Source organism: Octopus bimaculoides, chromosome 3 (genome assembly GCF_001194135.2).
Source record: "Octopus bimaculoides isolate UCB-OBI-ISO-001 chromosome 3, ASM119413v2, whole genome shotgun sequence".
Classification (NCBI taxonomy): domain Eukaryota; kingdom Metazoa; phylum Mollusca; class Cephalopoda; order Octopoda; family Octopodidae; genus Octopus; species Octopus bimaculoides.
Genome location: NC_068983.1, coordinates 32,449,212 through 32,461,494, shown reverse-complemented (window position 1 = coordinate 32,461,494; position 12,283 = coordinate 32,449,212). Strand labels below are relative to the sequence as shown.

At 35.6% G+C, this 12,283-nt stretch overlaps 1 protein-coding gene across 1 annotated transcript in view; it reads left to right on the top strand.

The window, feature by feature from the left end:
* LOC106880211 (uncharacterized) overlaps positions 1–9,674 on the top strand; it is a 127,962-nt gene extending 118,288 nt beyond the window's left edge. The window contains exons 9-11 of the mRNA XM_052966131.1: positions 2,953–4,468; positions 8,282–8,373; positions 9,152–9,674. Coding sequence (XP_052822091.1) covers positions 2,953–4,468; positions 8,282–8,373; positions 9,152–9,291 — 1,748 coding nt within the window. The 3' untranslated portion in view covers positions 9,292–9,674. The remainder of the gene's footprint in view (positions 1–2,952; positions 4,469–8,281; positions 8,374–9,151) is intronic.
* Positions 9,675–12,283: the final 2,609 nt, after the last annotated feature.

Below are 12,283 nucleotides of genomic sequence, written 5' to 3'. Positions count from 1 at the left end.
CACATGATCGTATTTTTGATTACGAGTAAGGCGTCGTTGAAGTAAATTGTAGTTTGTAGCAGTGCGAGAAACTGTTATAACAATATGGCGTGTTATCAAAAATATAGGAACAGAATAATAAACAATATGGGCTTTAGTACTGGCTTAAGTTACATTGACTGATGAAATAACAGAGACTGGCAGGTATTTAGACAGACAGACAGACAAGTAGACAAATAGACAGCAGGCAGGTAGACAGACAGGCAGACAGGTGGGCAGGCGGACAGGTTGACAGACAGACACTGACAAGTGTTTTCAAACCTCAAGAATCTTTCTTAGGATTCTTGCAGAATTTAAGATTGTACTTTCCTGCAAATCGACAATGCGAGTCTCGATTCCAATATCTTTAGTCTTTTAGGTAGCATTTTAGGTGTTATGCCAAATGCACCTACTGCTACAGGAATAATTGTGGTCTTCCACAGTTTCTTCAGCTCTCTGGTTAGATCCTGATATTTTCCATTTTTTTATAAATTTCTTTGGTATCGAATCTGTTATCATAGGAAATAGCAAAATCTAACATCTTACACTGTTTGTTCATATTGTCCTATATTATCATATCTGATCTTCTTGCTTCAATAGTATGGTCAGTCTTATGAGGAAGATCCTGTAATTTTCATTCTCTGTCACAGCCTCTGGTTCGTATATATGCCACTTTCCAGTTATTTCGAAGCTACACACTAGGCTAACATTCCAATGCATTCTTTTACTTACACAGCCATGCTTGTGCTTATACTCTTTTGTGCTAGCTAACTGTACTCGCTCAAGAGATGATTGATACTAACGTCTCCTTTCCTGCAGATTCTATATTTGCTGTCTGAGTTCTGTCAATTCTGGCCTTTATCAGATTCGTCCTAATAGCTTGTTTCTGAGCAGCTATAATTAGCTCTTCGGTCTCTCATTTCAGGTTTCTATCTGTCAGCTAAATCAAGCGTTCTTTACTTTCAACATTCTTGGTTTATTGCATGAATTGGCCATAGAATTCCATTTATTTCTATCTGCATGTTCTGTAACTCTTCCTACTCTCCTTGAATTCACTTACTGTCTCAATAACTTTGGGGGCATCTCCAGCCGCAGATAGCATTCTTTCTTCACTCCGCACAACATAACTTTTCAAACCCAATATCGCAGTACTAAGAGTGTCTTCAGTGTTTAGTAATTCTCAGCTTCCTTTCTTGGTAGGCAGAGTCTCTCTTTATTACTTTTAGAGGGATATGCGTTGTTCATTATTACCAGCTTTCTACTTCTTCTGTCCAAGTTCTGTAGCTCGACTATTGCCCATTTCAAAAAGGATATAGCCCATGTATTTACTGCTTTAATGAAATTATTATTATTATTATTATTATTATTATTATTATTATTATTATTATTATTATTATTATTATTCCGTCGAGGTCGACTTTGCCTTTCATCTTTTCGGGGTCATAAATTAAGTACCAGTTGAGTACTAGGGTCGATGTAATCGACTAGTGCCATCCCTTCCAAATGTGAGTCCTTGAGCTTCCAGTAGACAGGGTTATTATTATTATTTATTATTATTGTTGTTGTTAAGACGGTGAGCTGGCAGAACCGTTAGCACGTCGGAAAAAGTGCTTAGTGGAATTTCATCAGTTCTAACCAGTGGTTCTCAACCAGAGTCCACATGGCCCATGGGGGTCCGCATAAGATTTCATTGTTAAATTTTACGTGCAATGAACTGAGTACACTTCTACAATATACAAAATATTTTAACATTTTTTTTTCTTTTTACAATTCCTTATATTTCATTATAGAAACATAGCAGGATTTTTTTTTAAACGGCGAATAGCTATGGGAGTCCAATAAAATAAAATAGGAATCTAGGGGTCCATAAGCAAAAATGTTTGTGTTCAAATTCTGTCGAGGTCGACTTCACCTTTTATCCTTTCAGGGTCGATAAAATAAGTATCAGTTGAGTACAGGGGTCGATGTGATTGACTTGTCTCCTTCCACTAAAATTGCTAGCCTTGTGTCGAAATTGGAAACCGTTGTTATTTTTATTTTGTGACAGGTATTATCTAAGAGTGTGACCTCACTTTGTGATCCTAACAATATGACAAGACCTCTGTAATGCAATTTATCCGTTTTATCTGTGTAGTACAGCAGGTCAGAGTCTACGACATCTGCTATTTTTATTGATATCCTGTTATTATGGTTAGCGCCACAGTTGGCACCATAGGATCTGTGAGATTTTAGGCATCCGTCTGTCCACTATAACGCGCACAACAAATGCATCCATTAATAAATATACGAATGTATGCACACACACATACACACGCATCATCACCACCACCACCACTACCATTCACGTACACACATGCATATACCCGTACATACACGTAGCTTGATGCACGTGCACAGACTTATACACACACATATAGATATGTATGGATAGTGAACCTACGAAGCTCGGAAGAATTTGTCTGACCCCAATCTCAATTTTTCTTTCCGCAACTATATTTTTTTCTGTCCCACTGCTTCAATTTCATCTCTCTCTCTCTCTCTCTCTCATTTCCTGTTCTTTCAGGCTTGCTTTGACTATCTACCTACCTACTTACTTACCTTATATATGATTGCCTTTATCTATTTCCCTCCCATCTCTCTCTCTCTCTCTCTCTCTCTCTCTCTCTCTCTCTCTCTCTCTCTCTCTCTCTCTCTCTCTCTCTCTCTCTCTCTCTCTCTCGCTAACCATATTTCGGCCAGTTGTTTGTTTTACATTTACACACTAACAATTACAACATATAATTTATACGTGTGTATGGACGGATGTGTCTATGTCCATATTGAGAGAAATTTATGCTTGCCGAAAGAGTGTATGGGTTAGTCATATCTACTATTTCATCTTTTATCTCAAATATATGCTGACTGATATTTTATAGTCTTCATTTCCATTTTCAGACAAATTCCACTCCTTTCAATTAAAATGCGATTGTCCTTTGCCGTGTAACATGCTTCTATTCGATCCTTCAATTTCATATACCGCACATTCGGAAAATAAAGTTAGTAAATTGATTATGGATCCACGTATGGCTGACGTGAAGCAGAAGCTTATAAATGCTAAAGAAGTGAAGCACAGAATGGACGCTGGATCAATCTCGGAATTTCGAAATATGCTCCTAAATTTCAATGCATCAAATGTAGCCTTTCGAACGGTGATGCTGTACAAACTTGAAACGACAATTAAAATTAATTTAGCCATTCTTCAAAATATTTCCAAGAAAGTGGAGAAAGTGTATGCTTCAAAACTGTTCCTGATTAATTATCAGAAGTACTTAATAGAAAAGAACTTTGAGCGGCCGTGGGAAGCCATAGCTGAACGGACGTTCCACCACGTCAGTTTTGATTTTTTTAATTACATTTACACACTGAAAAATATGTTTTTGAAACTGGATGAATTTATAAACAACTCTAGTAACCAACGAGCTTCTGAAATGTTAATCCATAATATCAAAATGAATATTGAGACCAAACTGAACATGGTCGAAAAAGCGGAAGGCAACTTTACAGAATATTATCAGTCGTTAACAAGCGGAGTAGGTATATTTCGTTATAGATATCTTAAAGTACCGAGAAGTCATAACTTTTATGCTGTTCCTAAGCAGTTACTAACCATCAAATTAAACCAATCAAAAAGTGATTATAGCCTTAGATTGAGTAATACACTAATTAGTTTAAAAGAATGTTTGTTTAATTTCTCTGATATGTTGGATACAAGAGATACTGGATTTAATTTGACAAAATTTACGAAGGTCTCAGACAAATTTATTCACTTGTCCAAGTTATTTAATTCCATTAAAAGTGTTTTCAATGGTTATACTACAAAATATGCTCTTGGAATTATCAAATCAAAAGCAGCTAAATTACAAACTTCATTGACTAACATTCGGCAAATTATTAACGATATGAACAATTCTTTCACCAGTCTCCAAATTGAACAAAAACATCTAAATCTTACGTCATCACAAAATGTTTTCGCTGTCTCTTCTGATATCATTAGATACTTGACGAACACATCAGTAACGAAAATATCTTTGGCAGCCATATTGCACTCTCCTAACCACGTTTTGAATATGATGAACCTGCAAGTATTTATGGAAGAACTGCGTGAACGTAATTCTTTGCTCCATTACAGCTGGACTAAACTCAACGAAACTGTCGCATTGCTCTGGCAATGTATCATTCAAGACCGTGATTCCTACGCTTACTATGAATATGCTAATTATACGAAATTCTCGCTTCCTTTGGAAAATGTAACTTCAGAACTTCACGACGAGTATGCTGACTATCAGGAAGGTAGCAATGTGGCAAAAATGTTTGGCACCATTGACCGCGATTTTTTTTACAGGCACAAAACAGTAAAAGAATATGTAACTAAATTCAAAGAAAGAAACACAATAAACGATTTATTTGTAAGGTAATTTATTTATTCTATTGATGTTGTAATTATATGGATTTTTTATCCACTAACCTTTCAGTCAGTTAACAATGCTAGTTCAATCTACATTGAGTCTGTCTCGCAGAAATGTGTGCAATAAACAAAGCCAAATTGCCCGACCTTCATTAATTTACTAACCGGCAATGTTATATTATTCTTATTATTTTTAGAGAAGGGTTGAGCCCCACAAGAATAAAGCAATGCCTCCACCCTTTTATATCTATTTTCTCTCTGTTGGAATGGCTTATTCAGATTTTCTTTTCTCTACAGACTCAATAGATAACAGAATGTGGAAGGCGTGTCACACAATGCAAAGATTAAAACTTTTTCGATCAGTATTAGCTGATAACACTAGGCAACAAAATTTTTGCTACTATCAGACGAAATGGTGCTCATAGGTAATTTGGGAGCACTGATTCCGAATCTGCAATTATTTTTGTTCTAGTACGTGACGTTTTTGCGCCATCATCATTATACTGCTATCAAAATTACAATAATGTGAAAATTCATAACAAATAAAATGAATGTTATGTTAAGCGTAAATTAAAGTTATTCGGTATAAGAACAATAGCAACTAGGTGGACAGGTAGCTCTAAAACCAATAAAACACAAAACAAAAGTGTAAAGTAAATTTTATTAGTTTTATGTTTTTCAAAAATAGCTTTGATGTCTTCTTTTACGCTTATGTTGCATTCCGTTTCTCGTTCTAAAAACCAGCAGTAGTCCGTCTGCATGTTTGGTGTAAGTCTGCCACTATAGCGGCTTTCTAGCTCTTTGATTTGTTGATGAAATCGTTCACCATGTTCATCGCTTACATCACCCATATTGGGTGGAAAAAAGTCAAGATGAGAGTGGAGAAAATGAATTTTTAGAGACATTCTTGCCCAAGTTCCTCATAAGCTTTCAAAAATCATTCACAATTGTAACGTAGTTAGATGATATTTCATTTCCAAAAAAACATTTTACAAGAGAAACAAACTTTTCCTATGCAGTTTTCTCTACCGGGTTTAATTTTTCTTGAAAGTCCTATCACAAATTAGTGTGCGAATTTCTGATCCATTAAAAACACCAGCTTTGATCTTAACTTCACTCTTGCTACAAACAAATGTTTCGGAGACATTTGAATCCTTCACTGTCTTAATTCATGGCCTTAACAAAATTCTTAAAGAAGCCAAGTTTAAGAGAGGAAGGTAAATTTTCTGGGGATCAACTACAGGGGTATATTTAACGTTGTATCTCCCTGAAGTGAAATCACTTCTCTTTGGCCACCCTATTTGATCATAGTGATGCTTGTCATCTCTGCTGTTCCAAAGGCACAAAAACGCACTGATGCTTTGTATACCCTATTTGCAACCCAAGAAGCAAACCAGTAACTTTTAAGTCCCCGCATATATTCTACTTGTGCTCAGAATATTTAATCAAGTGCAAAATTTCATCCATTAATTCATAAGTTTCCTTTAATCCTACAGCATGTGCTAGTGGTATTGAATGTTTTTGATTGCCATTATGCAACAAAACAGCTTTTAAGTTTGCTTTGCTGGCTGGAATCTCCATTCTTCAGGATTATGTCCGTACCCCATCTCACGTAGGAGTCCTTCAACATCACAACAAAAACAAATGCCATCTTTCTCCATAAAAAAATTCATACAATTCTGTATGCTGTTTTCGAAAATATGAGCATTTTACACCATCGTGTAAAAGATTCTATTGTTTCAACCTGGAGCCCAGTAGTTCTGACTTTTCTTTTGTTAAACCCAAGTCATTTAACCTAAATAAAGTTAACTTAATAAATGAGGAACTTTTTGTGAAGATCCTGGTTCATCAGAGTGATCTGCTGTATCATTCGGCACGCCTTCAACTAGTTTTGTCAAAAGATGAAAGAAGTTCTGGAATTGGAATATTTTCAGCAGCACGAGCAACTAGTTCTAAAGCTGAAGGGCAATATGGATAAACAATCTTGGATTTGTTCTTTTTGGAGAAACCTGAGATGTTAGTTAAGCAGAAATAACAATCGGTATAGTGGTTTGTTGGTTCGCGACATATCATTGGTACTGCAAATGGCATACTTTTCCGTTTACCATTCAGCCATTGGGTTAGTGCTATATAGCAGTTTTTGCAACAAACATGAGGCGCCCACAGTTTATCTTGATCCCAATTTTGCACCCAATGCAAAGCTTGTAAGCATTTTAAAATTTCTTTGTAAGCTTATTTCTCTGATTTTTTGGCGTAAATTTTCCACACACGTAACAAAAGGTGTCCGCGTGATTAACACAAACTTTTCTGCTCATCATAAATACATACAGTAATAACCTAAATCAACACTCAAGGAAGCCTGTCAGTAAACTAAAATATAAAATTAATGAAGTGTAAAATTTACTGTAAAACATCAAAATATATTTCTCAAAAAAAATCATTAAAATTATTATAGAATGTACTGAAGTTATGGCTATCACGAAACAACTTTTTCCATCTCTAAATTTCAAACATTGATCACTTTAATAAATAACTAAACTTACTACTAAACTACTTTTCATATAACCAGGTTCTCTTTATTTGACGTACTTTGTTTTAACAGCACTAGCAGTTATCAAGAAAAGGGAATCTCAGTGGCTTACTATAACCTAATATCAATAGCCTACCGTGAGGAGAACTTTATTATAATTACAGCGATAACAAAGTAAAATAGATACATTTCCCTCTATCAGCACTTATTTTTGTTTCAGTGATGAGTATATGAATGAAAATCGAAAGCAAATAGCCTATTACTTTGTCAATATTATCAATTGGTTGAAAAATCTAATGCTGTGAATAACTAAAAAAAACTGCACGTTCTGTCTGAAAACTTATGTTAGATTTGGATTCAGCACCCTAAAAAGTTTAAATAGCAACAATTTTTTTTTTTTTTTTTTTTTTGCCCAGGGTAATTTTTGAATTCAGTCAGCCTTTAATCATAACAATTAATGTGAATTGAATAAGTTTCCCAGTGCTCTTTCTATAAAATATGTTCTGTCTAGCATAACTTTTTCACAATGTCGCTTACTCAAAAAGATAAGATCAATATAGTGCTTTTTACGCTGTTGTTTTAGATAGATACTAGTCATTTACATTTAGTAAACTTAATCTGTCTCTCGATTAATACCACCACCTAGCCCATGAGCACATTTAACTGTGTTCACTCTATTGCAAGCATTCAGACCAGGTTTCCTATCTGAGCAAAAATTTCTTCTTATCTTCTTAAGAGATTTAGAAACTCGGAAAATGGTCATGATCAGCTTATATAAGGAGTGATTATTTAATCAACATTTCTTTTTATCATACTTACGATTTCAGGACTTAATAATAACCGAATATAAAATCTTTTTATAATTTTGATGATAAAGCTTTCATCTTGGAGTTATTCTGGGTGATGTTTAGCTCCAAGTCAGCTCCGTTTGAACTAACCAATGGTCAAAGGTATGTCTAGCTGTCGTGGTTAATCCGTCATTTCTTTCGAACACAATGTGTCCAGGGCTACATCATCCAATGCACTCTTCTTCAATGACTGCGGTAAGATATCTGAAACAGATTACCTATTTCAAGCAGGCCGAGCGACTACTTACAAGCTCCCTCGTAGGCTGGTAAAACTCAGCAAGATGAAGAGGAGGAGGTTGAGAATGATGATGATGATGATAATAATAATAATGATGACGATGAGATGAGAATGACGATGAAGACGTGGTTGAGGAAAGGGAGAGAAGAATGATGATGATGATGATGATGATGATGATGATGTTATATTATTTTATGTTTTAGTGAGAACATCCTTGAAATTGCGTTTTTCTACAAGCAATTAAGTTACGAGATCATCACTGACCAAGTGGCCTACGACTTCTTTTCCCTTATGTGTGAGTACACTTATACATTTATAAAACCTTATCAACGTTGTATCATTTCATTTTATTTACCTACCTTAAGCCGTTGAATGGTACACACATCTTCCCATTTACCTACCCCGTTCTCTCTCTCTCTCTCTCTCCCTCTCAAATATTAAGCCTTTGTACTTAGTTGCTTATGATTATTACAACTAATAATTTCTCACCCAGTTGCCGAAGCCCGCCTTACCCCTTCCAGTCACTCCTGACCAAGCAGGTTTCTGATCAGACATTCAAACCATGTTCGTCGTTTCTTCTTTAGGGAGAACGGGAGAAATAATGTACGCCGGATTAGATTATCCATTAGGTGCGCTTTGACGAACATTTCGTGGCTATTTATAGCAGGTCGAATGACCACTAAAGTATTACCGCTTGACTTAGTAGTTTGGATGTTACACGCAAGATCATGACTGGTGCGTTGTGTTCTTGTGCAAAACACTTAATTTCCCATTGTTCCATTTCGCCCAGCTGTAAATTAGCAAACCTGAGGCTGACTGGTGTCTCGTTCTAGAGTAGTGCTGTGATGATGGTTGATACCACGAGTATCATTTTATTCTCAATAATCTGTGAGTCAGTATCTATGCGCTTGTGTGTGTGTTTAGAATTCAAGTTTTATTTTCATACTTTTCACCATCATCGTCATATTCTTTTTCCCCATCATCATCGTATCATCATCATCACATATGAAAGTATTCTTTTATTCTTTTCTTATAACTATTTTCCTTAACCATGAACATTTTTGTTATTTCAGGTGACACTGGAGGCGCTCTTGGTCTTCTCCTTGGATCCAGTATTTTAACTATATTTGAACTAGCAGACTTTGCGATTGGATTTTCCTTTCAGAAATTATTAGCGAAATTACTGATGAAAAAAAGAGTTGAAAACCTGTAAAACTCTTAATCTGTTATTAATCACGTCTTTAATTTGATACTTGACTATGAATATACTAACTAGCTATTATCTCTGGATTTCAAGCCACTATCATGCTACAACTTCGAACTTCACGCTTCTAAACCGAAAGTCTTGATATAGCAGACTATGGTTAAAAAAATTCTAAATATTCGAGTAAAAATATGTTTAGATGAATATCGTAATGCTTTTAGTGGCGAAAGATGTTTTGTGAAATATAATTTACCAATGCAATATGTGTACAGTAATATAACAGAGAAATTTTAGTGCTGAAATTAGTGCAAAAAAATACTTGAAACTATCACAGATCCTTCATTTGCATAATTGAGTTTTGTCAGATGAATTAATAAACCTGAATAATTCAACATTTTCTAATGTTTCTTGTTTATAAATTTAATGTAAATTTATTTGAAGATCTCTTATACGTAATATTGGCTTCAAATTTTGGCACAAGTCCAGAAGAGGGATTAAGTCGACTACACTAACTCCAGTGTTCAACTAGTACCTATTTTATCGACTCCGAAAGAATGAAAAGCAATGTCAACTTCAGCGGAATTTGAACCCATTATATAACGACGAAAGAAATACTACCGAGTATTTTGACAGGCGTGCTAATGATTTTACCAGCTAGCCGCCCTACTCTGATATGTAATTTTAAAACACTTCAATAATAAATGGAGTAGTTTTGAGGAAGCAGTGTGTGATATTACTTTAAAGAGACTTGTAGGGTTCTGACCTTACCCAACAATTCACTTTAGAGCTTCAGTATTTAATAATCTTTTATATTATTTATATCGAAGCCATGGATGTACATCTCGAATTAGTCAGCATTCAGAGAGATTTGGAAAAGTTATGAGGTGTGAACGTGAATGTTAATATCTTCTTCTGGTAGAGACATACCCAGATGTCGCCAAAGCCGTGTTTCAGTTTGAGCAATATAATAATTTGAGTAGATTTATAAAATAATGGTATGAAAACTCTAGAGCATTGTTGATTTCCAGCAAGTGATAACTGTGTGAAAATTCGGTACACAAAATATATTAAATTTACCACTGGAAAGCGCTAATTAAATAATCTGAAATAGAAACTGATACGTGAGGAAATTATCAAACCAAAATTATCAACGATGATATAAAAATATACATACATACATGTGTGTCCACGTATACACAGATGGTGAAAACACATACTCACATACACGCACGCACGCACGCACGCACGCGCGCATGAATATGTGTATGTGTATACACTAGTATATGCATGCAAGCATATATGATGGTTAGATAGATAGACAGACAGACAGACAGACAGACAGACAGACAGACAGACAGACAGACAGATAGATAGATAGATAGATAGATAGATAGATAGATAGATAGATAGATAGATAGATAGAATCGTTAAAGCGGTATTTAGTTATGGTGCTTTACGTTCAGAATTTAAAATTCGTATTTCGTCCTTTCAGTGTTTATAAGATAAAATACCAGCCGACAGCTGGAGTCGAATTAATTGTGTCTCTAAATTTGTGACCTTAGAACGCACATATGTAAGTACACATAACTCGATTCGCCCAACAGTGCTCTGGTGTTTCCATGTTTTATTCAACCAAAACGAGAGTGTTAGTGAATGTTGTAAAATAAACATTACAGTGATGAGCATGATATTGTCTCCCACTGCTTAATCGAAAAATTCATATATTATCTCTTATGGATATGCTGTATTAAGACCAATAAATATCGGAGAAACACGAAAAATCGGCCCAGCAACGCTGAACGGGAACGCCAGATGACTTTCGGCCTTTTGGGACTTTTCCAATGACGCGTACTTGTAGCCAGTCACGTGCTTGTATGCGAATTCATCGCCTCCGATATAGGAAACAGTGAATATAACATCCACTAATGTTGTGAATAGTCAACCGAATAAAAATCCGGTATTCGTAATCGAAGGTATCACCTCTTATTTCAGGTCTCTCCTCAAGTTCATTAGCAACCATTATGATATTATTTTTGTGTTCGAATGCTTGGGCCAGATAATTACTAACCTTCTTCCTCTGCTGCAGTTGTTACTTTTGTGTTTAAGTACGTATTTCATACGACATCAATACAAATTTAAGATGACAGCCCCTGCGAGAAAAATATAGCCTGTCAACATTTTCATTGATGTTGAAGTTTCTAGAAATACTGAGCAGCTTGTAAATTGGTATATCTATTTTGTTGATCTCTTGCAGTAAGTTATTTAGAAGGTCGAGTGTGTGTGTGTGTGTGTGTGTGTGTGTGTGTGTGTGTGTGTGTGTTCATCGATGCATGTATGCGTGTACGTATGTATGTTTGCATGCATGCGTGGAGATTCCGCTGGAAAGAACATCTCATTCGATTCCATGAACAGAATTCCATATCAAATTCTTTGTGGAAATCTGACGCTTGGCATGAAACTACAGCAGAAACCAAAATTGCGTTTCAAGGACTGTGAAAGATTCCCTGCAATTCTGTAACAACTGACTAAGAGTCTTCAATACTCCACGAATGTAATTGACGCACAAAATTTACCAATGGCCACAGAAAGTTTCAGGAATGGGTTAATGTAAAGCGAATAGTTACGAAAGGAGAATCTGTTAACCCAACAGTCACACAGTTTGAATATGATGAATGTGGACGGGTTTGCCTTTGCAGAACTGGTATCACGAGTCGTCTAAGCAAACATACTAAAAGGCTTCAAATTCAATATCACCCATTTCTAACAGCTTGTCTGATCTGAACTCACAAGGTAGATCAAAGTGCACAATCAAGCATCCAATTGCAACGCATAGATATGAATGTTGCACCAGTACCAAAAAAATGCCAGTCACTAGCTTAAAAGACATCAGGACAATTTGTTAGCGATGGTTATACTCGTCAAACGAATCGACAGCTTTCAATGTATCTCTTTTACTCTTTTTTTTACTCTTTTACTTGTTTCAGTCATTTGACTGCAGCCA